Below are 27,769 nucleotides of genomic sequence, written 5' to 3' on the forward strand. Positions count from 1 at the left end.
TTGCTGTCTTGGCGTCCTAAGACCTGGGCTCTGTGGACACATATTTAGAGGGGCGTGATGGACAACGCGGCATAATGGGAATGGATCTATGCGGGTTTGTGGAATGTCCTTAAAAAAGCCTATTTCCGAAGTTAAAGGTCGGCACATAAATTGGTTCAAGGTGCGGTGAAGCTAAACATGCATTAACCATGCTAAATTTTGGGTTGAGAAAATTAAGGACGACTATGCCACCAAAAAACAAACTCAACTCAACCCATTTTTAAGTTCGGATTTTATGCGAGTGGGGTCTCGAATCGAATCACAAAAAATTATGTCCCTTCATGTCCTGCACAGTTCGGGTATAAGTGGGAACCCAACCGATCAGATACATTAACACCCTTAGACTAATTAAGGCAATGTGATACATAGACTAGCACACTAGATATTGGATTTTACAAGTATCTAACTAGAAGAATAAGATTCTTATGTAACATGTTGAAGATTATTTTTTTCAATCTCCAAAGAGTGGCTAAAATGGTTAACCTCTTGATTTAGATATGACAAATCGCGCATTTAAATCATAACGTCACCTATTTAAAGTAACTTCGGGGCTACACATGTCATCCAATTGATGGAGCCTTACCCGATATACATGGACATGCGATTGGGATGTATTCGTAGTGATTTATTTGACTAAAGGGTTTACATATAACGTGCTATATGTTCCTCCTAGGTAGATATTAACACCATGCCTACTTCTTAGCATTTCAAGAAATGTATATGTCTGCCCTGGCAGAAGTAAGCATCTGGTCCTTTTCTTGCACCGAATAAAGCAATTATTTGCATTTTATAATAAGATATCTTGGCTAAGTGAATGAAATAATCAAGCTATAACTAGATAGTTCAATATGGTTAATTTAATCAGATTGTATTTAATGATGCCTCGAAAGAAGCAAAACCCATTCATGGAAGTAAATACTCAAAATCTGGAATTTAATGCTACAGTTTAATGAGCATTTGATTTTTGGATTGAATTTACATAAGAGATAAGGATCAATTCATGCCCTAAAACCTGCTTACATGTGAACTGATACATCCATAAAATTGTTAGTCTCTTGATTGTTTTCCTGCTTATAGTATTAATTCTAATCCCACATCATCCTTTTTGACATAAAAGTTAATTGTCCACCTAAATGCTATTGGTGCTAGCTTACGTTCCTTAAATTTGATTGGAATTCATTATTTTCCTTTTTTGCTATAAAAGCCGAATTATCAACTAGTCATAGATAATTTTATAGAGCGCAAATCAATTAAAAGTTTCAGTGCATCATTGCTGCATCGCAACTTGATCGCTCAATATCGTGACGATATTGATCAAATGTCCATTATTTATTCTGGCTTTGTTACAATGGATAATGATTAGCTAAGGCATTACGTATTCAAGTTCCATTTACATTAAATTTTCTTTTCGATTAGTAGATTGTGGATACGTATTGCTTCAAACACACCAGAATTGAATTTGATTGACTTCATTATCAATAGAAAAAAAGGCCCAAAAGTGCATTTATTTGTTTTCCAAATTTCACTTGCCCAACTCATTTCCACTTTCCTTGTAATAATCAATATACCTAAGGTTCAAGTACTCAATGATTCTATGGGTTTTTTTTTCCATTTATGGAAAAGACTATATTCTAATAGTGTTAGATTCTTTTTAGCTTTTACAAATATATGGAAGGCTAATTAGCTCTTTTGGTTGCCAACTTAGGTTCTTAAAATACACGAGACTTGCAATGATGAACATGTATTGGCCCAAGATAATAAATGGGCCAAATTGTTTGGCTTTATTTCACCGTGTTGTTTCAAATATCCACCATCTGTCATCTCTTTGGATACCATCTTCTCTCTTTCAATTGGTGAACCACACATCTTTTGACTTGTAATAAGCATCAGCTCTCAAGGTGACCTTTGAAATGGCAAACCCTAAGATGCAAACTCTTCCTCCCTCTCCGAAAGAGAAATTCCAGGATGGATCTTCTCAACCAGTTGCGTCATCTCCTTCAACAGGTGCTGGTCCATCGAAAATGAGTGAGGTAAGTCTTGATCAACCTTCGTGCTAGGTTATTTGGCCATGTTTTTTGTGATTCAACAACAAAGAAATGCATTTTCGATAGCATCTTTTTACAAAAAAAAGAAAAAATCAAAAGCGATGAAGGGCGAAAGATGAGAATTCCAACGCTCTCTAGGGTTCTTGTTTGATTTATTTTAAGGTTAAGATTTGAGTTGCTACAAAAGATCCATCATCTAGATCTGTACGTTGATTTGACAAAGTTTATATAGATTGGAACATCTATAATGTTAAAATCTATTTTTCTTATCTAAGGCGTACAGATCTAGTTGTTTATACATTTAGTGAAACTAGCAAATAATTGATGGTTGAATTTAAAATGTCGAAATATTCTTAAATCTTTTGTTGACAAAGAATGAATTACAGTATAGTTATATGAATATATATGTTTATATCTTTTTTTTTGTCCAGATCTGTTTTATGAGTATACATATTGTTTATGTATGTGTACAAGAATATGATTTTTGAGGATAACAAAATTGAAATTGCCAATAGGTTTTTCTAATATACATTGGAAGAATAGAATACCGTTCTAGGGTTGAAGGTTTGGATGTATTGCTTTTTTCATAGATTGATGCATGAATCGTTATTCGTTGGACAATAAAACTAACATAAGTTGTTTGAAATGGCAAAACCGCTATTAGCTTTTGCAAGTAATGAGACCGTTAATGCTATTATGGTAAACATTATCAACATATATTGAACTCATTTCCTTTAATTGGTATTCTTACTATGCAAAGTTCACTGTTATATTGTATGTTGATACGCAATGAATGTCATTTCCACAATTCTTTTCAATATTACGTAAGCTGCCTATTCGTTCGTGAAAATTCAATGTTTTGAAACTGTGGCTCTCTTCAAATATTTTCCCTTTTTTTGTGTCTGTTACTCTAGAGAAGTTTCTCTTCATTTTATACTACTATTGTTATTTCAGGAATGAGTTCTCTCTCTGAACTATTTTACTTAATATTATGTCTAGATGTTATATATACTTTGTTTTGCTAATAAGTCAATGTTCTTCCTCTCGAACCGTAGAGGTTCCATGGAATCATTTTGGACGAAATCATGCTCTCTACATAATATGATTTGCTATTCTTTTTCTTTCAGAATATGGCACTATGCTTTTCTACTCATCTAGTCCTTTATCATTTTTATGGCATCTCATGAGTTTGATTTCTTGAGAGGAGGAGCGGGTTCTTAAATTTTCTCGAATGTGGTTGGTTTAATTTTACTATTGATCTTCTCAAGCACGAGTTGCTTAACATCTTGATAATAGTTTCCCAAATGTTTCATTTCTTTGAGATAATGAATATTGTTGAAGATCCTGTTTCACGGCATATATGTTTCCCCGTTTTGAACCGGTTGGCAGCATATAATGATGAATATGATTGTATACGCTTATTTATTTTCTTTACTCATGTCTTGTCCTTCTCGATCGCTCTCATCCTTGTAGGTCAATAGGTCACTCTCTAGTCCAGACAACTCTCGTGTTTCGATGGAATTGGATAAATCATGTAATTCGAAGAAGCTAGACATTCCTAATCAAGTAGGAGGGCAAGATCACTTGTATACATCACTTAAGGCACTAGTCACTGTAAGTTAACTTTTTGTTATGTTTTTTTAAGATATAGATTGTTAATGTGAGTTTTTTTATATTGTCCTTTGAAACTTTGTGAGGTAGTCCATGATACAAATTCTATTTTACCATTACATAGTATGGTTTACATCAATAACAATGATGATCGATATAATGTAAATTAACTTTTTCTTGAGTGTATTTGGATACAAATAATAGATGTAATTGTTCTGTTATAGAACATGACGTAAATGCAATTTTACATTTGTAGAGTATAGTTTTTTCCAATTCACTTTTATGAGGATCAACACTTATTTGAAATGCTGATATCTTCATGAAAAGATTGATAGGACACAAGATGAATGATCCACAAAATACATTGCAAGGCAATCAAAATTTCTTCATCTTGATTCTTGAAGCATATTTGATAAGCTTGATGTAGTTATGAAGTGCAAACTTTATTTGTAAGAAGTTACAGCTACAACACCTATGTATAAACAGAATACACATATTCCCAATTTTTTGACTTTGAAAATAATTTTGAAACGTCCATGCTTTAACGATAAGATATACTAGCATTGATAATTTGTGATTGCAGAAAGTTGTCTCTCAATTGAGAAAAAGTATTGCAGATCATGTGATTGACCCGGATCCAATATCGTATCGATTACCTCAAAATAATGCGGGGATAAATGTCTCGACCATTAAGGTAATATTATTTCAATGCGTTCTGGAAGATCCGAAGAAACATTTCCTCAGTTAAAGTGCATGGTGATTGATTGTCAACATTTAATCTTTTATTCATATTAATGCACACTTTTTAATAGTTGAATTTGTAACCAATGAAAAATGCTGAAATCCTAAACACAGACAAATCCATCTTCGTCAGTGGAAGTCAAAACTAGGGCCAAGACCACACTAGTAGGGGAAGAGACAGTGTCCTTCTTACTCCCCCCAGATTGTCTGACTGGCACACATTTAGACAAGGTGCTTCTTGAATTTTTTCTTGACGTTTTTCCGTCGAATGCATATGAATATCTCAATTAGTTTACCTAATTTTCTAATGGTTTTTTTAAAGATGTGGTTATTATTTATTGATTGCAGAGCATCCAACATCAATCTTCTTTTGAAGAGAGGCTTCAAGGGTGGCATATTGCAGGCAGACGACGAGCAAATGGAAAATTAGATATGGTAATTGTATATTAAAAAAAACTTCTTTACTGCTTTCCTTAATGAATCAACGATTTCAAAGAAATAATATAGATTCGACTGATTTGGTTTATGTAAACATTGCAAGGAGATGAAATGGATTATCTAGTGATGTACGTTAGCCAAAATGATTAATAAAATGTTAGTTTTACATTATCGCCAGTTTTATTTTATTATTGAGTGTACTGAAATTTTTTCACAACCTTTGATGAGTAATAGCTTTGCAAATGACTATCTTAAAGTTTTCCGATGGTAATTAAAATAAACGAAATCTATTATCTTTGCAGAGCTATCGTCATGGACACTCAACAAGGATGTTTCGCTCAACTGTCGAGGTTGTCCAATTTATAATGGAGGCTATGGAGACACCGGAGAGTAATTCTCTACTGGTGAGTTATAAAAACCCTAAATAAGTAAAATGCGAATCAAAGTTATTTTCACTTAATGCTTTGGGTGTGGCTTCATTTGGGTGAGAATTCAGGAGCAAGGACCTGCTACTGCAATGAAGGGTTCATTGAAGAAAAAGAGATCTTCTGGTAAGAAAGAAAAAATTTCTACATCCAAGTCATTGAAGATCTCTAGTGCAGAGAAAACCGATGTTGAACGGTTTTTGGAGGAATCACACAACAACCTCCAGAATATCTGCGGTTGCAGATGGGTGGCACCAGGTATTTCCTTTTGAAGCAAATCTTACGGCTTAAAGAAAAACATAAGCTCCTTATGTCTACTTATTTATTTGATTGTCTTTATAGGAAGCGAAGAATGGGAGAAATATATGAATCCAAGCAGTGAGGAAGAGGATAATGCATCTAGTGATGAAGAGACTCAGTGAAAGAATTGGATGATCAGCTCAAGAATCCATAGTTGAACCTAAAATGACATCGACAAGTTCAGATGTTTCTTCTCGAAGATCTGATTCGATTCCGAGTGGGAAAGAGGTGAAAGCAAACTGAGTTTATTTTACGGTCATTTCGTCAAATTTGTTGGGCCATATCCGTTATCGAAACTTTTATTGTTTGAACTATGAAACATCAAGCCTTGTTTGTGAGCCGGCAAAGGAGAAAGTGGAATGGTACTCCAGCCTTTATTTTTCTTTCCCTTTTTATATTGGATGTTTATTAAGAATAATTTATCAGGCATGGTCATCAATGCAGGAGGAGGTGAGTCTAACTAAACAGGAATTTATATGATTTAATTATAGTTTTATAGATGGATGAACAATTGTGATTTGAGAAGACAACAGCAGAATCAAGAATGTGATGGGCATTTATCTCCTATTTGTGCTTCTTTTTTGGTAAGTTTTGGAGTAAAATTGCTATTTTCCCCTGTTAAGGTGAATTGTTAACGTGTCTATAATTATAAAAACATTTAATTTCAAGTTATTTCCAGATGTGTTATGAACGTTATTTACCATTTAGACCATTATTCCTATACCTTTTTGTTTTGTTCTAGTTATCTTATTTCAACAAACCAAATTGAGCCCGAGTAATTTTGCATGGCTTTCGAAAGTTAGACAGAAAGGGGATTACAGTAAAATCCATTTATGAAGTGATCAAACTAATATAGTCGATTATACGATCCTCTGTCTTTTCACCGATAAGTAAGCAATATATATATATATTTTTTTCGGATGAATGAGTACTTAATCATTTATAGTTCAAGACTGGTAGTATGTGGATGAGCCATTCCCGCTACTAGTTCCATCCGACCACCATTACACTAAAAAATCAGCACGTAGTCGATCATATCAAGCAAGTCAATGCATGAACTATCTATAATGGATACAAACATCACTGAAAAGATGACATAACAGACCTTAGCCATAGCTGTAATTAATGAGAATTCATGCTATTGCAAGCTTATACCCCAAATTGAGCATAAAGTTCCAGGAACACTTTTAACAGCCATGTTCTTCAGTAGATAAGAAGCACTCAGTTTTAGTCTATACAGTAAACTTGATCCATTTAAAGCCAGAGGTGAGGGAGGAGCCACCATGTAACACCATGTTGTTGGCTCTCCAAGTATACTACATACACATGTTCCCTGCTTGTTTCAAAAGGATCTTCCCAAGCTTAGGCACAACCTACCAAAGGTGGGCAGCCTGTAAGAATAGCTAGCCAAGTAATGATCTGGATCTAGGAATGTTTAAATTAAGCAAAATGGTTTGTGCCAGGTGCCAATCAAGTTTAGGGTTGTCATGTCTCCTAATGTTCCAAGCATTTGTAGCGGTCAACCTACTGACACTTAAATTTTGACGGCATATTTTGTCATTTATTACATAGAAAATTAACGATCAACCCTAACACCTCAAATGAAAATATTATTAATTTGCATTTGCATATCATGAGCATTATCATTTAGTAGCAATAAGCACACATAAACTACATTCTAATTGGACTGTCCTGCGCTAGCGTCACCCCGGGTTTACCTCTCCGGCTGTCGGCCGTGCGGGGGGTTCCCGGGTTACCAAAAAAAAAAAAACTACATTCTAATTGGACTGGAGCTGATGGACTTAAGCAGGGAGGTTTTAAGTTTAATTAAGTAATCTAGATTAAGCCTGCGGAATTTGAAATTTTGGACAAGTCCGTTAAAGACTATAGGGGCCAAAGATCGCATGTGCATTGCACATGAGGAATTATAAAATTGGAAAGATTGCATTATCCTATACATTCTGAGGAGATAAAAATTTTATTTTTGGAATTTTAATTATATGGAGATTATTGAAAAGTGATATCTTAAGGAGAAGGGGTTATTGTATCTTTTTTTATCCAAGATAGGAAGCTGATGATTAATCGAAACTTGAAAATATTAAATCCATTCCCTGTAAAAGAAACCTGTTCACGGCCACAAGGGAGATTATCTGGGCACCAATATATGGTCAAGAACGGAAGATAATGGATTAAAAAAACATTCATGGTTGAATGGAAGAAAGAAAGAAACGAAAGGCACCAAGTATTTGATCACCCGCAGAAGGAAAGTGAAAGTAGAGAATTCGATTCTTTTCTGGGAGTCTAATTTTCTGAACTATAAAGGGGAGACCAACGCACACAACGGGGAGGGGGCTGACCCGTCCACGAGGGAGGAACGCGCGTGATATACATGTGAATGAAGTATAAAGAGTACGAGGAGAACAAAGCACTTTTCCTGCGGTTTTTCGCTCGCACATCAGTCACCTTGCACGGCGCGTTCTTCAAGCCTCCACTGGCTGCAGCACAGTCTGATCTTTAACAGTACCGGCGTCGCCCTTTTTTTGGGTATAAAATGTAAGTATCATTTATAAGATGACATACTGAAGCTTAGAGGCATTCTCCAACTTTACAAATATCACTAAGAACGTAGAAAAAATGGAGTGAGGGAGTATCGATGTAGTAGCCAATATTATCATTGTCTAGGAAGGTCTAAAATTTTTTATGTACGAAGCTTGCTCTCTGACAAGTTCATGAACTTTACCCAATATGACGGGGACAATATTTGACTTGTTTTTTAAACGTTTATGGATACGCTCCATCCAAATGCAATATATGTTCGATAGGAAAGATACCTTGAGAAGCCTCGCCGCCAAGTCCTTGCCTTTGGTAGCCCTTATCATCCATTAGAATTTGCCATTCCATCCTCCTAAAGAACATTGAATTTTTTATTGTGCGAGGATTTTATGCCATATGCTTCTCGTCCAGGTGAATTGAAAGAATTGATGGTTCTCAGTTTTCCAGACCTGACATACAAAAACTAAAATGGATTTATACTTCCAACCTGATACGATCTCTGCTGTTGGTAGTTTGTCTCTATAAACCAGCCAGCAGATAAAATTGTGTTTGCTGACACTGCCTCTCCAAATAAGTTGATACCATTCCATAATCGGTAATACACCCCTGAGTTCATTGTATATCTCTTTGCAACAATATCTCTACCTAGATATGGTTGAAGCTAAACCCGATCTCAATTTAAGAATACACGCCAACTCCACGCCATAATACCCTTAGTTTCGAGAAGCATAATCGGGTTGCCTCTACATATGGTACTTTGAACCCAATTACTCCATACGGAAGACAATGAATAATTTATGAGGTTCCGAAGCATGCTGCCTAGCAAAACTTTGTTCCATAATTTTAAATTGAGCAACCCTAGTCCTCCCTCTCTTTTTGGAGAGCAAACAACTTCCCAAGCAACTTTATATGATTTGTGGCCTTATGTACTTCCATCCCATAAGAATTGTCTAATCTTCTTCTCCACTTCCTATATAATTTTCTTTGGGAGGAATAACATTTGCAACCATTATGTACATATGGAAATAAGTACCAATATGGCCAATTGAAGACGACTAGTATAGCTAATATGTTGCCCAAGCTTTATATTTTTTTTTATGAGATATTATCAGTCAGACTCTTGCAATCTACGTGCCTGAGTTGTCTTGTGACAAGGAGAATACCAAGGTATCTAATAGGGAGGGTAGTTATGGGGAAAGGCGTGTGATCCAATATAATGACTTTTTCTTCCTCGGTCAACCTAGAGAAAATGATTTGGCATTTATCTGGGCTAAAGTGTAATCTTGTGAGATCTGCAAATTCTTCTAGTGCATCGACAAGGCAAATGACAGAATCTACATCCCCGTGAGCAAAAAGAAATAAATCATCTTCAAAGCATAAGTGAGTGACTTTTTCTTTTTTGCAGCACCAATGATACTTGAATGAAGATGTGACAACTTTCTCAGTGATGATTATATTAAGAATTTCCATAACCAAGACAAGATAATGTGAGAGTGGGTCACCTTACCTTAATCCATTGGTACTAGCAAAGTAGTCAACCTGTACACCGTTGAGGTTAATCGAAAACCCTGGTGTAGTAATGCATTGAGCTATCAGATGAATCAAGTGCCAGAGTGTATTAACAACTCTAAGAACCTCGAGTACAGCTTTCCATTTTACCATGTCACAAGCTCTCATGAGGTCATTTTTTATTGCCACACATTTACTTTTGTCGCCCTTATGGTAATTGTGAAGGAGTTCCTGGCAAAGCAAAATATTCTCCTAAATCTGTCAAAGATGAAAGCAGTTTGGTTGAGGCCAACAACTAAAGGAAGGACGTAGCCAATTCTTTCAGCAAGTATTGCCTTGATCTTATATAAAATATTGCGGCATGAGATGAGTTTGAAATCCGTGAGGCAAAATGGATTCAGAACCTGCGGCACAATGGATATCATAGTAGAATTTATAGCGTTCAGCATCCCTCTTGAGTAGAAGTATTCCATGATAGCATCATATATATCACGCCTTATGATGGGCCAGACTTTTTTGAACAATAAATTGTTATATCGATATGGACCTGGAGCTTGAGCTTTGAAATCGTTGATGCCTTTGAGGGATCTCAGTTCATTGAAAGCCTGGTGAAGCGACGAGGGCACTGACATATTTAAGGAATAGGAGGCATACCTCTCATAAGGGATACAAATGTGTCCAGAATTGCCAAGTAAGAAAGATTTGTATCCCTAAGAGCTCCCTCATCTATGATAATAGTTCCATCATCAAGTGAGAGTTGATTTATTCTGTTATGAGCACTTCTACGCATCATGGAGGCAAAGAAAATACTACTGTTGTTGTCCCAAGCAATAAAATTCTAGATTTTTACTTTAGATGGACTTCTTCATGTTTGCTAATGGCTAGTAGTTGTTCCAATTGTGCCGTTACTTCCTCCTGAGTGCTCACGTTGTAAGGGTCTAATGCAAGATCCCACTGTAATCACTGTAAGTTCTCTCTGGCTTTCTTGACCTTCATACGCAAGTCACCAAATTGAGATTTATTTAGGTGATTGAGTTGTTGTTTCAATACTTTGAGCTTCTTCACCGGAATAAACATTTTGGTTCCTCTAATATCCTGTTGCCAGCAAGCCCGGACTAATGACAGAAAATTGCGGCTTTCGGTCAAGAAATTCCTTCTCCTGGCAATAGTGTTGAGAAGCACCAAGCACGGAGAATGAACTGAAACACGCAGCAGCAACTAGTCAAACGAATAGTGAGTGTCCCTGTTTGCCCTTTCAATGCCGCAACGCCTCTCCAGACTTGCTACGCCGCGAGCTCCTACACCCACCTCATGTCGGTGACTCTAGGTTTCCCGATCTCATACAGCAGCACCAATTCCCTCTAGCGGCCATCCCATCAATGTCTCAGCACATTCCAGCAGCGTGGGCAAGCTTCAGTCGCACTAAACCAGCCTCAATCCAGTCATCTATTGTACCTAGATTAGTTCATATTCAATTGATTACTTAGATCATGCTAGAATAATTCGTGTAGGAATTAGTGCATATTCATAGCATTTTTTTAGTAATATAATAGGAATACTTCATATTGTTTGCCCGTCATTAAGACTAGTTCACATATAGATTGCATTTAAATAATCCATGTCACATCTCATTAGTTTAATAAGTCATGCTTGTTAAGTTAAAATTCACGTAGTCATAAAATTCAGGTTGAATTGCATTCACGCGTTAGGAAATTTTAATTAATATCATGTTTAAAAGAAAATTACAAAAAAAAATTGTTAGTCTAGGTTAGTTCATGCATCACGTCACATTCATAATTTTTTAACGATTTAAAGGAATCTTATTACGATGAGTCTTTACTTTAGGCTTCGAGGTTTGATATTTTTCTTGCACTTTATAGTTTTGAATATTGAGTGTTAAATAGTTAATTGCGCACCTGCATGATCACTTCTTGGCAAAAGTACACTAGAAGTGCCATAACTTGTGTACGGCGATCACTTTGGTGCCATAACTTTTTTTCGGATCACTTTGGTGCCAACTTTTTTGAAAAACGATCATTTTAGTGCCAATGCTGACGTGGCTCGCCGGAAATCCGATGTGGCGCTGACATGGCTCGCCGGAGAGGTCCAGTCAGCATTAAAAACCTAAAACGACGCTGTTTAGCCCGCTGACGTGTATTTTTTTTAAAAAAATTAAATTAAATTAAATTAAAAAAAAAAAACACATGCAGCAGCGACGAGGGAGCCCTCGCCGCTGCTGCCGCCAACCCACCACCGCTGGGAAGGGCCGGCGGTGGTGGGCGCAGTGGTCGGCGAGGGTCGCCGGCCCCGGCCGGGGCCCGGCGACCCTCGCCGAGCCCAGCGACCCTTGCCGAGCCCAGCGAGGGCTGGATCCGGCGAGGCGAGACCTCGCCGTCGCGACCCAGGCGACGGCGAGGTCGGCCTCGCCTTCGCTGGGTGAGGCCAGACTTCGCTGTCGCGACCCAGGCGACGGTGAGGTCTCGCCTCGCCAGATCCGGCCCTCGCCGACCACTGCGCCCACCACCGCCAGCCCTTCCCGACGGTGGTGGGTTGGCGGCAGCAGCGGCGAGGGCTCCCTCGCCGTTGCTGCAACTTTTTTTTTTTAATAAAACATTAAAAAATTCGAAAAAAAGCCACATAATTTTCACGTGTACAAGTCAGACCATTTTTTTTTAATATAAATGCCAGGTCAGCATTTCGGCAGGAATTTTGACTGGAGTCACTAAAGTGATCGATTTTCTTCTGACTTGGCACCAAAGTGATCCGAAAAAAAGTTATGGCACCAAAGTGATCGCCGTACACAAGTTATGGCACTTCTAGTGTACTTTTGCCATCACTTCTTGCATATTAGTGGTTTATGATAAAAATTGACCAAGATTGTTTGCAAAATATTTTTGAAATAAAGAGAAAAGGTACCGAAAAGGCGTTAGATTTATCTTATGTAACCAAGTCCGTATCCATAAAATCTCTAGTTTACAAAATTAAAATGTTCTCCCATATTTTACTTGGGTTTTTGACCTATAATAGATTTGTGGCGATTTTAAAATAAATCGAATTGCATGTTTACATGGTTAAATTAAAATCCGAAATTTGCGATTAGTATAAGATTGGGAGAGTCCGCGCTAAGTGTTTGCTCAGTAATTCATTAGCTTTCTTTTGGTGGTTCATCTCGTTGGAAGGTCGCAACACATACTATCCTGAGAAGTGTTGGTACACATTGTCTCATCTAAAATTAAGGAATTAGGTCGAATACCGCAAATAACAGCTTAATTATCTATCAAATGGTCTCATCTAGTTCGAGGCCCTACCCAGTTAGAGTAACAAATACGCGTATGATGCACAAAAGAAGTTTTCATGTTATGCAGTTCTCCACGGTCTCCCTAATTTCTAATGTGATGAAATTATGGTTGAATTTAAGATAGCCGAAAAATAATTTGCGCCACAAGATAGCGTTTTCTTCAACTATTGATAATGGGTTTAACTAACAAACAATTGTCTCATGAAAAAGAGAAATTCAGATTCTTTTCCTTTTCTTGAGCGAAAAGAGAAGCTTCTTCACCTACTATCTTATGGATAATATTTGTATGCAAATTATAACTTTTATTTAACTCAAAGAAGTCGAACCTTTCAAAATACTTAAGTATTCATATTCAGAATCATATATAATTATTCGCAAAATTCCCAAACTAAAATAATATGTTTTTATTTTTATTTTCTAACTTCCAAAGAAAAGTAATAAGGAGAAGTGAAATTCAACTTTTCAAGACATATGATTCACCGAGTGAACTGCACCAAAATGCATGTGATCCTCACATGAGGTCTGCCAAATACATCGACTGCGGATGCATTCGGTATGCTCCTCCCAACATCTGACTCTGCTCATCAATTTGTAAGACGTGGACGATAACAGCATTTTGAAATGGATTGTGTTTTCGTCCCTTCTTGATAGTAGGAATTTCCCAAATAGTTTATAACAAACATGGACATGTTATCTACGATCGCGTTGGGGTGTGGTTCATACTCCATATCGACAGGAAAACATAGGATTCTCACTCCCCAGTGAGCGGGCAGGGATTTAGGAGGGTCGCCCTAGCGGGGTCGTAGACGGCAGTACCCCCGCGACATCATAGGGCTTTTATATTTTTGGCCCGTATTTTATTGATAGTATGGGCTTAAATAACTATTGTGTTGTCTATATATAATATCTTTTTCTGGTAATTGAGTATTGTAATAGAGAGGTTAAATGTGCTAATTATAATGGAATCCTTTATTTGATGTAATCCTAGTTTAAAGATGAATTAGGATAAAATCTTGTATCTCAATTTTTCTCTATTTCGTTGTGTTTGTGCCTCTAATCCTAACAGATTGTGGATGGAGGAAAACATATTGTCGTACAAAATTGGGGTCTCTCTCAAGCGTAATCAACTTTAAAACTTTATAGATTCCCAAGGAAACATTTCTAGGATACGAGCTGAATCAAACATTACAACCCATACGTGCTGAACAAAAGCACATTGGGATCTGTCCATTCACAAATGCACGATACATATTCTTTGAGTTGCTAGGTCAAACTCTTTGTGCACGACCAAAAGCATAATCTACAGTGAGTAAGTTACGGTTTGGAATCTCGAAAAGGTAGAGTTAAATAAGCAAAGAGCAATCATCAAAGTAGCAATTTACTAATATCTAAGCCCATCTTGGTTTGATACAAGGTGATATCTTCAATACCTCGTAGCGTACCCGAAGTTGCGCAGGAGAAGAAGATTGTGTTACCATATCATCCACTATGAATTTCCTAGGAAGCCTTCGAAGATAGCCGTCCCAAATTTTTTTATCGGCGTTTGACCAAATTTTGATTGAAAATAAATGTCATTGATATTATAACCAAAGGGTATATTATAACCTAGTTTTTTTTTATCAGATTATCGGATGTCAGATGAAAACGTTATATTCGAAAAGTTAGTATTATTGTTCATTAATTAAAGGAGAACACTACAGTAGTACCCTATGGCAGCACTCAACAAGGAAGATATCGCAACTTTTCCCAACAACCGTACGTTGGCCCCAATTTGACGATATCGGCGGTCCCAACACTTTTTCGAAAATCGGAGTGCAAATTAATAAAGTTTTAGTTCTGAACATCAGCATTGATTTAAGGTCATTTTTCAATTTACTGTCCCTTCTTAAGTTAGTAACCTTCACAGCAGCTTCATCAATGTTACCTACCAAATAAAAGGCTCATTCAGGAAGTTTATGTAAGTTTCTGGAAATGATCAATTTAAACCATCTAATTGTTTATGCTAGACCAACATATGGGAACCGGTAGATAAAAAAGGTTGTGATAAGAAATGCTCATTTTTCGTTCTCCTGCTACTTTAAGCAATGCTCTTGGGATAATTCGTGCAAAAATCAGATTAATCGGATGTCAGATGAAAACGTTATATTTGAAAAGTTGGTTGGAATGTTGTTTTACTAAGAGAGCGACAACAAAAGGAACATAATAAATCTAGAAGTTACCTCCTTTCTTGGCGGAATGACGTCGTTACGAATTGATAGAACTGAGAGGATGCTTGCCATTGAAGATGCGGCCAATTTACTTCTACAATCACTAATCATTATTATTACTGCCAAAATTTAACATATTATCCAAATTTCAAAGAACTATGAAAAAATTATATGCGAATCTACACGTCAATCTTTATATATAGTGGAAGTTTCGTGTGTATTAAGTTACAAAAAAATCAAAGTATGTGCCCCTCAAGTTCAAATTAAGCAATTACAACATAAAAGTCAACCTAGACAAGCTCTGTGTATTATGCTCAAATCACAGCATCGCCTACATAAAGTAATATTAGGAGCCACACATAGAACCCAATAGGCGGAGCCTTGCCAAATGCACATTGACGAAGCGGTTTGCATGTATACGCCGGGATTAAGCGGGCCGAATTGTTTAATACCCCGTGTCCAAACAAAAACAAAGGTTAATTCCTCCAAGGTAGATATATACAAAGTACCTACTCATTTGTATTTCAAACGAAAATCTGCTCTCCTCTTCTCTTACGAGCCTACCTTGAAGTCATGTGTATAGTTAATCACTTTACCGTACCTTACTAAAAGCTGTTTGACCTTTCCGAAGTAACAGCTCGTTCCTTTGTTTGCATTGCAATGGAGCTATTTCATTTTATAGATGTTGTGGCCAAATGAATAACAAATCAAAGCTAGTTAGATCTTCTACTATGTCGATGTGCTCGGATTATGTTCTAATGGTGCCTCAGAAAAAGCAAAACCCATTCATGGAAGCCAAATATGAAAGATCTGGCACTTAATTCTACATTATAAGGTGCATTTAATGTTTGGATTGGATAGGTACAAATTAACTACTTTCTCAAATGATATTGGTGCTACTTTACATACTTAAAATTTAGCAGAGAAATTCTCAATTAATTCTAAATAACTGTAAATTTTGTAAATCAATTGAAAATTATATTGTTTCATTCCTTCATCACAACTCGATTGATGAACAGAGAGAAGATAATATAGCAAATGTCCATCTTCTTCATTTTAGCATCGTTACATCTGATTACAACAAAAATGGTAGCTTGAAAACAACGTTTGGCATTAAGCACATAAACTCCATTTACAATTGTTTTCTTTATTTTGTTTGATAAATACATTTTGGATACACAGTACACGATCAAAACTGAAGAATTGAATTGGATAGACTTCATCAAAATTATAATGCACCGATGATGTCATAGGATAACCTTCCTTCATGCATTAATTTTTCTCTCTTCTATATGCATATCCAATCCATAACAATAAATGCTCATTATAATGTTGCATTAAATGGAAATGGTTTTGTATTTTGGCTTCCATGAATGGCTTTTGCTTTTTCTGAGACATCATTGAAACATAATCTGATCACATTGACGATAATAAAAGCAGACTGATTAGTTCCTTCATATAGCCAAAACATCAAACATGGAAATAAACTCTTTTTGCAGCGCAAGCAAAGGAATAATTCTTACTTCAGCAAGGTCGGACAGATTCATACATTAGTCGAGTAGGATAAAGTGAGTAGAGAACATATGACTTTATGGGAGGCTTACCAAGAGTGGAGGAGATCAGATTTTTATTTGAAGTATCCACTAATAGGCACCATGTGCTTGATTCAGGGACGACTCGTTGGACTGGAGCTGGCGTTTGACAAGATTTTTGTGAGCGTATCTGCATCCCAAGCAATCATATCTGAAGGTGGATCATCATCGTTAATGCCCAGAATCACATGGGTATGCCCTGAACTGGGGCGGATCGATCCGCTGAAATTGAGACAATGGCTGGGCTCATACTCGAGCTGAATTTGAGAAGGGTCTGTTGAAGTCAGGGTGAGATCTTGGCGCGAAAGAGTTTGAGGTGAAGGAGTGAGCGGTCTGAGAGACGAGGTGGGTGAAGCAGGAGCGAAGAAGAAGCGGGCCTGTGTTGACGAACGCCTGAGAAAACGTCGACGGTCTATGTGGGGAGAGAGAGAGAGGAAACAAATGGCGATGGCTTGAGAGAGAGAGAGTATAGATTTTGGGGATTTTTGGGGCTGACCAAGATAACGACGCCCTTTATATCTAAGCGAAAACAGCGTCGTGTCGTTCAATATTAGTCAAGTCACGCCATCATTGTTACACGTAGAACTGCCAACGATGATTGAATTGTCACGTTAAATAAATTACTGATCCTTGGCCAAGAATACTTGATTGCACTTTCCCTCAAAGGTTTATGAGTACATTCTTTCAATTAAAAGTTTAAGATTTGATTGACTTCCGTATAATAGGTTTAGAATTGATTGTGCAGTTTTCCGGAGAAATTTGCAATACAAACACAAACAAGTAATAAAGTACGACACTCATCCAAGAAAGAAATCATTCAAGAAAGAAAGAAAAGAAGTACAATATCAGCGGCCACTCTTTTCATCCTTGAAAATGAAAGATATTGACAAAGGATTAGTTGGGTGCACGTCCAAATCTTTGCGATGGCGATCATGGGAGTCCATTCACTGAAAAGAGAAAAAAAAAAGAAAAAAGAAATGAGCTTCGACTATCTATAACATAGTATTATGACATTTATTGTGGTGTCATGTGAATTTATCATTCTTAGATATTCTTTTTCCGAGATGTTTTTCATTCATTAGCTAGTTTAATTTTTATATGGATGTAAGATTTCTTTCAATAAAAAGTTGTGATTATAAGTTTTTGTGTTGTATTAAAATGTGTGGAAATTGTGGTTCTTATTAGTTCTTCTCATTTTCTTTTTCAAAATATAGTATCGTGACTCCAAAGAGGCATGTATCCGAAATAACACATGGAAACCGTCCTTTTTTTGTGTGTACACACTAGCCGTGGAGAAGCTTGTTGCTCAAATGATAGATTGAAATGTTATATAATACTCAAGTGATAAAAAAAATAAAGTGGTAACACTCAGGTGAGATATATACATGAGTTATATCGCTCAAGTGATTGAAAAAGAAAAAAGTTATGACACTCAAGTGAGCGTCGTACGAAAGTTATAACACTTATGATGTCATTTTTCCCGCTGACCATAGGGAAAAGTGTCAGAAAAGTCATAAACCTATTGCATTGGTGCCAATTCAGTCCTAAACCTTTTTTTGATGCCAATTCAGTCCTAAACCTTTTTTTAGAGCCAATTCAGTCATTCCGGCTAATTTTGACTGGATTTTGCTGATGTGGACACCGGCTGGCTTACGTGGCACTGTCTGCGATGACGTAGACAACTTTTAATGAAATTTAATATTTTTGAATTTTTTAAAATATATAGTTTTTTTTTCTTTTTTTTTTCTTTTTCTTTCTTCTTCCTCCAACCGGTCGCCGGATCGACTGGAGGCCAGGGCTGGCGAGCCCCTTCGGCCGCTAGCGAGGCTCGCCCTTGCCAGTGATGGCGACGGCGAGGCTCGCCTTGCCCTTGCCAGTGGCTGCAAGGTTGCGACCTTCAGCCTCGCGGCCTCTGCCAGCGGATGGACGAGGCCGCCCTCGCGGCCATCCGACAAGGTCGAATGGTCGCGAGGGCGGCCTCTCGCTGGGCGACGAGGCTCGCCCTTGCCGGATCTGGTGAGGGTCGAGCCCCGCTAGCCATAGGCTAGCAAGGTTGGGCCTCGCCCACCCGCTAGTGAGGGTGAGTCCCTCGCCGGCCCTGGCTCTAGCCGATCGCTGGACTAGTGACCGACTGGAGGAAGAAGAAAAAAAATTAAAAAATCAAAAAATATTAAAAATTATTAAAATTGTCCACGTCATCGCCGGCAGTGCCGCGTAAGCTGACCGGCATCCACGTTAGCAAAATCTGGTCAAAATTAGCTGGAATGACTGAATTGATATAAAGACAAAATGTTTAGGATTGAATTGGTACCAAAAAAAGGTTTTAAGACTAAATTGACACCAATGCAAAATATTTATGACGTTTTCAACACTTTTTCCGCTGGCCATATATTAACATTCCCAACATTGAGGGCGAAGAACCAACCATATGCGCTCTCCTATACAACTTAGATTTCCACTTGTATTTTTTAAATTCTACATGTTTTCTACACATCTTTTTAATGGCATGTCAATATGCGATTTTGGTTGGTAAGTGGTTTGTCAATGAAGCTGGAGATTATGTCGATCGGATTCGTGAATTTGCAAACTCCAAGTAATTGTACAAGTGATAAGCTTGTTTGTCATCGTTGGTTGTTTTTCCTCGACACCCGAGTTCGAGTTACAACACTCTGTATATTCTATTCAGGCTACATGAGAGTCACGAATCGGCATGCTCCGATGATTCCTTGCTTTGTATTCCCAATCTTGTCGACTTATGATGCCCAATGAACTTAGATTTCGGCTTATGTTATGGTGGTCCGCACGAGGTATTGAGCTTTGTAATTCCCATCCAAACTATTGACCCTAACAGATTAAATTAGTCTTGTTTGTTATTCGCTCACACGGCATTTTTTATGATCGCTTTATAGGATTTGGTTTTTACTTTGAGGCTCCGTTTTTTTGCGAAAAATGAATAATTTTGAAATTATTTTCCTTAGAAAGATCGCTTTGACCCATTGAAATAGTTAATCAATGAAAAAAGTTTTCATTATCAACAATAATTCATGTCTAAATATTTTCGTGAATAATAAAAATATTTTTCATTCATTTATTTTTTGTAAGTCATTCGAGATATCATTTTTTGAAAAATGTTCTCCAAATCGTTCATATTTTATAAAACAAACGCACCCTTAGAATTTGCTAAAAGTCCTTATTTACACATGTACTTATGGTAAAAGGCAACTGTGACATTGAGCCTAATGGGTCCTGAGTCTGGTTTACGATTAAGGATCTGACTTGCGTGTGAATTGTGTACGTGATACTGGTATTACCTCCACGACGTCAAATGCAATCAACTCCACATTTTGTTCTACTTGTTCGGGGCTTCCGTTCGCATCTTACATGGTCCATTGGGTGAGTGGGGATAATTCTAACATCATGAAAGAACACAGCGCTATGAACTCATGTAATTACCTACCTAAGGTGAGTTTTCTAGTTATCTAAAAAATAAAAATAATCGATCTGTTTGTATTGCGATTATTGAATAATTTGAAAAAGATTTTCGAAAAAAGCCAATCATATCGCTTAGAAAAATTAGTAAAATGGAAAATATTTTTATTATCAACAAAAAAAAATCCGTTTCTAAACATTTTGGTTGATGATGAAAAATATATATCGTTAATCTGTTTTCATCACCAATACAAAATATCATACTTATAAATTTTTTATTTTTAAATTGTTTACTTTTCTTGAAACAGGCCTACCCTTTCGTCTTAATGCTAGAAAAGCCAAATACTCCTTGGACCATTGGGGATTCTTAGGCATTTAAAAGGCATAAAAGTAGCCGAAAAAGACGAGAATAAAAGCCATGAAACTGGCCAATAAAACCAAAAAAATAAAAAATAAAAAATAAAAAATTAGAAAAACAATAAATAAATAAATAAAAACAAAGGTGATGAAACTAATATTAGTCAGTCCATGGACCCCCGCATCCATTAAGAGAGAGGCCTAATCTTTGGTCCTTGATGGACATGGCTCGGTTGTCCTGCAATTTATAACGAGATACACGGCATAATAGTACTATGTACCATGACATGATTTGAAAATGACCACTTCATTTTTTATTTTCTCCATCCACTTTCTATGGGTGAGCGATGATATCGTATGCTTCATGGGTTTATTCAATAGATTTCTATGGTGGAAGATCATTTTCCACGCTCGGTTCTCCAATCACCTTGTATCTTTCATCTGATCCTAACATGTGGACTCCTGTCCTCTGCCATAGAAAGTCAAATCCGGCGAGGTGAGGGTATTTTACCCATGCCCATATTCTGTGGCTACTTAACGGACCATTGGATTCACACCGCACGTCGAGCAAATATTCAAGTGAGTAGTTACAACAATTTGAGACGGCCGTCACGATCGGCTCCGTCGCTCTCATGTATGGGTACTAACCCATGCTTGGTTTACAAAACTAACAATTCTTTTGCGGGATAATTCAAGTTAAGTCTGATAGATGTAGGATCAATTTGATAATATTAGATGCAAGATGCTCTTATAAGATAAATATTGGAATAAGCAAAGAGATAGAAGATGATGCACGTAAATCTTATAATGGTTTAGCTTAGATCAAGCATATATGAACTCTCCTAGACTATCGGTCATCATTAAGGCTCGAATCCACTACTATTCCACTGAGTAGTTACAACAAAGCAAGTGTTGTTTATACTAGAAGTTAATAGATTTCACTATTAGTAAACAAACACTGCTTTATATAGTTCTCAAACCACATATTACAGTATGTAACAAAAACTCTTAATATAGTGAAATACAAATGAGTAGAATCACGGTTGCACTAAACAGAGAGAATGTGACAATATCGGTGTTTGTGACTTTCTTGATTTTCTGTATGTACTCGAGCTTGTATTGAGTCTCTTATATAATCTTCAATCTCCAATTTAACCATTAGAGAATCTTCAAGAGGATCAAAAAGTCATTGGACATTATAGACAAGATCACCGGATTTTGGTTGCCCATACAATCAGATTTTCCTAGCATTAATGAGGTTTTCCAAAATAGAGACAGCTATTTTTTTCCATTGTCTGTTCCTAGTGAGTGAAGTAGGCAAGAACTTATGACCAAAAAAAAAGTAGGCAAGAACTGATTCGATTTAGTTCAGGTTCTTCTTTCTAAAATTCTAGGCCCTGAAGCTAGTTGTTAATCCTTTTGATCTACAAATTTATTCAAAGGAATATATGGTCTTCTTATCTAGGTAGCGCAGAACACATGATAAACATTTTCTTCATTGTTGATATAGAGAGCTGCTTTTATCATCAATCCAATGAGTTTATCCAAACTATTTGTTGATAAACGAACTACTATCCATTGATCTTCCTGAGTACATTAGTGGTCAAGACTTCACTTAAATGTTCACTTTATCACGATCTCTCTAAGTCTTCACAAACTCTCTATTTTTCTAGACTTGTTCACCCTCTATCAAAGTCCATAAAACTTTTAGGCTTCTTTCCAATTTGTACTTGGATGCCGTCAATATCACACGATCACCGGAGATGAAGTGGATAGCCATGTGAATATCACCCGATCTTGGCATGTGATTATGAGTCATGTGCAAGACATATGTGGCAGTGATTTAAATAAATGTAATTGTTGATTTCAAGTCTTGTGAACATGAATTTGAGGGCCTGTGGACACCCATGATCGTGTCAAATGGTTTCGTGCAATACTGCCTTATTTACCATGTTAGTTACCCATAATCTTGTAATTGCCATTTGATTTACTGTATGAAAACCCGGGATTCCCACAATCTTGAAAAGCATGTTCCCGAGCTCATTGAACTGGTTTGTGATTCTATAACGTTGGAAATTTGATTCCGGGCTCGCCTTGCTTTCTCGAGTTCGGATTTGAGCTCCAAGAATGTTGGGATTTTTTTTTTGGTCAAATAATGTTGGGATTTCAAATCCTGACATTTCTCTCCTTTTTGCTCGTGAATTCTTCTCTGGGTTACTCATTGAGTTCACCTCTGGTTCCTGTAACTGGGTTAATCCTAAAATGCAATGAAATGTATCCTAGAAAGTAGATGTAATGCATATATGGATAATAGAAATGATATTTTTTTAGGGGTTGGGTCAATCTCTAATTTCCTAATGCAATATATGGGGAAGCTAAAATTTAGGTGTTAACTATGTTGGCTCATAATGTCTTGAGTGACTAATAAAAACTAGGTATAATCAGGCATATTATTCGTCTCACAATGTCTTCAGTTATGGACTAATAAAAATCAGGTCTAATCAAGTATATTATCACACCCCAATTTGGCTCCCTCTCAGCGATATCCCCTTTACGAGACATGAGACTTCTAGTTGCGCTTCCCAACTGGCCCGATGAAGTAGTTATTACGCAAATACCATCGTAAACAAAAGTAAGATCATCAAATGAACTTTGTTAAGATGGGGACGACCCAAGGATATGGAGGAATTGCACTCAAATGAAAACAAGAGAGAAGAGGCCAGGACAAGCCGTTTAGACGGCAACATAAAAAAAAGAAATCAATAAAAAAAAACTCGCCCGTTTGCCGGCCTCTCTTCTTAATTTGCCAGCCCACAACCTTCGATGGCCCCCTCCTTTATAACCCTCCCTTCATTGGAGGACCCAGTCGTTCCCTCCTATTCCTTAATTATTATTTTTGTTTCACTTTCTTCATCTTCTTCTCCTTCGTTTATGTTCTTGCTTTGTTATTAGTCCCATGGTGAAGTTATCGCAGCAAAGCCGCAGAGACAACGTCGCTGCTGCGAGCGAAACCAACAAGAGTGGTAACAACGTCAGTGCCGTGACTAGTGCTGTCAATGGTGGCGTGGCCAAGGTGAAGCGGACTCGGAGGACTGTGCCGAGAGACACTCCTCCTCAGCGTAGCTCAATATACCGAGGAGTCACTAGGTCATTGTCAGCTACTGCCTTTGATCTTGCTTCTTGTGCTCGAATTCGATTTTAGCTTCGGTGAATGAGCTGGTCTGGCTTGTTCTTGGTATTGACTTATTCAGGCACAGGTGGACCGGCCGATATGAGGCGCACCTGTGGGACAAGAACTGCTGGAACGAATCGCAGAACAAGAAGGGTCGGCAAGGTTCGCGAACTGATTTAATGTATATCGATGTTGAGATATAAAAATTGTGTTCTTGGTTATATATCATTTAGCTGATGATGGTTTCTTCTTCTCTTTCACCATCTGGGTATCTGCAAATGTTGGTGATTTGCATGGGATCTTGCTCAATCACTTCAGTGTATCTTGGTAAGTATCTTGCTTGATTGATCTCACCCTAATGTTTGATACCCATGGATGATGACATTTTATCATTTAGTCCTCAATTATTTTTTTTCCTTTTTCTTGTTCTCTCTTCTTAACATCCTCCTTCGTTACTTTTGGCTCTCTAATGAAAACCATTCATTCTAACTTCTCTCGGGATTTTCTAGGCGCTTACGACGACGAAGAAGCGGCCGCGCACGCTTACGACTTGGCAGCGCTCAAATACTGGGGGAAAGACACCATTCTCAATTTTCCGGTAACTACACTGTCGTCATTTTTTTCTTTTGCGGGCCACCAAAGAGATTATACTCAACATGGTTATGGAAAATACAACAATTAAGAAATATTATTCCTTATCTTCCGATGTAGGTATCGACGTACGATAAGGAGCTAGGAGAAATGGAACGACAGTCAAGAGAAGAGTACATCGGATCATTAAGAAGGTGAGAGCATCACCTAACGTAGCATAGCATGGCTCACTTGATTCATTAGATCCAACCTTGATCTAGAGAAATTAATTGGAGACGACGGAAATGACGTCATTATATGAATAAGTTGGTGTTGATATGTTGTGCAGGAAAAGCAGCGGGTTTTCTCGGGGAGTTTCGAAATATAGAGGTGTTGCAAGGTGCTTATGTTTTTTCCATAAATCATATGTTTTTATTTATTTAAAGTATTGATTACATTATCATAGTATAGAGTTTATATAAAGTATGGTAGATTTGGAGCCAACCCTGATTTAATTATTGTTTCGTCTTTATTTAACATAGGCATCACCACAATGGAAGATGGGAAGCTCGCATTGGGAGAGTCTTCGGAAACAAATATCTTTATCTTGGGACATATGGTAAATTCCTTCTTCTTCATTATCATCATTTTGAATAAAATACGTCCAATATCGACAAGAGTCATTATCAAGAAAAGTAATTTACTTATAGATCGGAAGTGAAATATCTCGAAAAATCTTTGCTAATCATCGTGTGGTTTGATTAATGAGAATGATACGTGGGTCATCTAATTTGTGAATAGCATGCCGTTAAATCAAATGTCATTTTCCTTCAAGACAACGTTGCTTGCCAAACTCTCAACTTCAATGGATAATATCGAGCGACTTCGCGACCTATTCTTTTCAGAATCTACAATTGAGATACTGCTTAAAAAAATTAAAGAAAAATCGCACGTAAATGGTCAACTTATGCTCTTCATCCATACTTTCTTTCACACTTGTCTAAGATTTGGACGGTGATTTGGCTTTGGTTATGTCCAAGACACAAATGCCAAACATATAGATTCTTTCTTTTGTGTGGAGATAACAGAATAATTATTCCAAGCTAAATGCATGTGATTCCTGGATAGAATCTGCGGTTCCAGCCTAGGAATCGGTTACCGAACCGATTCTAGGTCGGTTTTAGGTTTGCGGAACCGGGAAGCGACCTGTTCCCTCTAGAACCGGCCTTGAACTGGTCGGGCCAGGCCGATTCAGTCCCCTTCTCAGATTAAATTAAACCCGGTGCTGACCCCTAGTGAATGGTATAGAAATATGGAATAATATCTTGGTGATTTTAGAAAATCAAGCCAAGCTAGCAATGTCTCATCTTTTATGTTGGAAGTCCCGCGACCATAGGCAGGACAACGTTTCTCAGGTGGGATGGTACCTCTATTAGGTGCACTATGGTTAAAGAAATAATTTTGAAATGCACAACAACACTTCCTCTTGCCTAAAGGACTAGTATTTAGCCCAACAAAAAAAATCTCAAAACTAACAAAAAGAAGAGTGAGAAAGTAAATTAATTGATCTTAATTAATAAGAGAAATAGTGAAAAGTAAGATCGAATATTTGAATCGAGACGATACCTTGTCAATGATAACCTAAGTATTTTGATCATCTTTTCTTGTTGGCTATATTTTTTTCTTTCCTTATCGCAACTCTTTCTCAAGAGCGTATGTTAAGCCATGTCTTGTTGATTTTGTAGCCACACAAGAAGAAGCTGCCGTTGCATATGATATGGCGGCGATAGAGTATCGAGGACTTAACGCCGTCACGAACTTCGACCTCAGTCGTTACATTAAGTGGCTAAAACCTAACACCGCCGCTGCCGCTGCCGCCGCCACCAGCGGCATTACTCAACCCAATACCAACAATGATAACACCGATGTCTTAACCACAAACCCTAGTGATGAGCTCGGCCTTAGCTATTTCCAGAAACCCCTAACATCAGATAGTAACCAAGAAACCATCCAAGCTCAGCCTCGGAGCGCCACATCAGCCCTAGGGCTTTTGCTTCAGTCATCGAAATTCAGGGAGATGATGGAGATGGCGTCCCGGGCCGATGACGCAACATCGGCGACACCGCAAGAGGAGTCCAGTGAGTCCCTGAAACGCAGCTTTCCAGCTGATGTTCAGACCTACTTCGAGTGTCATCAAGATTCCAACAACTTTGGGGGTGACGGAGATGACATGATCTTCCGTGAGCTCAACACGTATGTTCCGCCGAGTTTTCAATGTGAGTTCGACGCATAAAGGGAGAGAGATTGCTCTCAGCTCGCGAAGAGGCACACTCTAATCATGATACTAGGTCAATTTTTTTCTGTGCATACGAGGAAACCGAGCCCCCGCCGGAGAAGAGTGCCGGAAAAGAAACTGAGTCACTTAAATTTTTATCAGGTCGATCATCGGTGAAAACAAATATCTCCACAAGCACCGGAGGTGACCAAAGAGTAGTACCTAGGTCGAATCAGCATGCACCTCTGCATAATTACGACGGTGCTAGTGGAAATATTTCATTCCACCTTAGTGGTCTTTAATAAGGTTCTAGGGTTTTTTCAATTTAAGGAGGGAAAGGAAGGAGATTAGTGATGATCATTCGGTTTATTTGTTGTAGATGTAAAGAAGGATCATAGACGGATTGTGTATGCCCCAATTGATTTTTGAGACATGATAAAAGATTGGATTCTTTCGTCGACATGTGGAATGAATCCGTTGGTCCATCTATCTCATGACTCGCGAGCCAATCAAACTAAAGCCATCTATTCATTTATGCCGTCTCTTCTTGATGCACATCAACAATAATACTTTTTATGTTATGCAATACTAATACAATAAAGCTCTCATGTAGTCGTGCCACACGACTCAATTCCATGAGAGCATTACGAAGATAAATGGTGCTTTGATAAAGACCTTATGGAACATATCATGATTAAGACTATTTATTTCGTAAAAAATAAATGATTTAAAAACTATTTTCTTAAAAATGATCGCTTAAAATAATTAGCCAATGAAAAATATTTTCATTATCGACAATAATTTGTATCTACATACTTTCGTGGACGATGAAAATATTTGTCACTCGTTCATTTTTATAAGCGATACAAGACGTCATTTTTAGGAAAATAAATCATTCATTTTCTGCGAAACAAATGAAGCCTAAGTTTTACATTTTTCTCTATTCTATATCTATAGTTCGTAACATTGGAGCACTGCTTTACTTTATATATTAGTATATGTGTATGAAATGCAGAATCACGGGAGAAATTATATGTACTAAAAACATAAAATACATGTGTGTGTGGTAGTCCAATCATCGCCGATCGGCAACCATCTTACGTGGCACACCACCTCATTGGTGATTTCCGGCAAAAGTTTACTGGATGGTCTACATTGGAATTTCGAGCAAACATTAAAACTAAATTGGCAAAATTGAAAAGTCTATA

At 37.5% G+C, this 27,769-nt stretch overlaps 1 protein-coding gene across 1 annotated transcript; it reads left to right on the forward strand.

Annotated features, from left to right (window-relative positions):
• Nucleotides 1–1,949: 1,949 nt before the first annotated feature.
• LOC115679461 (AP2-like ethylene-responsive transcription factor At1g16060) lies at nucleotides 1,950–26,579 on the forward strand. The gene is made up of 16 exons (XM_056310374.1): nucleotides 1,950–2,069; nucleotides 3,558–3,698; nucleotides 4,279–4,389; nucleotides 4,785–4,871; nucleotides 5,177–5,278; nucleotides 5,371–5,557; nucleotides 5,642–5,717; nucleotides 23,497–23,691; nucleotides 23,796–23,878; nucleotides 24,035–24,043; nucleotides 24,226–24,314; nucleotides 24,428–24,501; nucleotides 24,636–24,686; nucleotides 24,829–24,905; nucleotides 26,032–26,232; nucleotides 26,290–26,579. Exons 1-16 carry the CDS (start codon nucleotides 1,950–1,952, stop codon nucleotides 26,577–26,579), a joined length of 1,893 nt encoding a protein of 630 aa, XP_056166349.1.
• The last annotated feature ends 1,190 nt before the right edge of the window (nucleotides 26,580–27,769 follow it).

Source organism: Syzygium oleosum, unplaced genomic scaffold (assembly GCF_021117445.2).
Source record: "Syzygium oleosum isolate NSW1041296 unplaced genomic scaffold, Sole_v2.1 Sole_v2.04, whole genome shotgun sequence".
Taxonomy (NCBI): Eukaryota; Viridiplantae; Streptophyta; class Magnoliopsida; order Myrtales; family Myrtaceae; genus Syzygium; species Syzygium oleosum.

What these genes read in the sequence shown, in the direction of transcription:
- LOC115679461 (XM_056310374.1), top strand. Translation starts at nt 1,950, where the DNA reads ATGGCAAACCCTAAGATGCAAACTCTTCCTCCCTCTCCGAAAGAGAAA. An exon ending in GTCCATCGAAAATGAGTGAG is followed by an intron (nt 2,070 to 3,557) that starts GTAAGTCTTGAT and finishes TCATCCTTGTAG; the next exon opens with GTCAATAGGTCACTCTCTAG. An exon ending in ACACCATTCTCAATTTTCCG is followed by an intron (nt 24,315 to 24,427) that starts GTAACTACACTG and finishes CTTCCGATGTAG; the next exon opens with GTATCGACGTACGATAAGGA.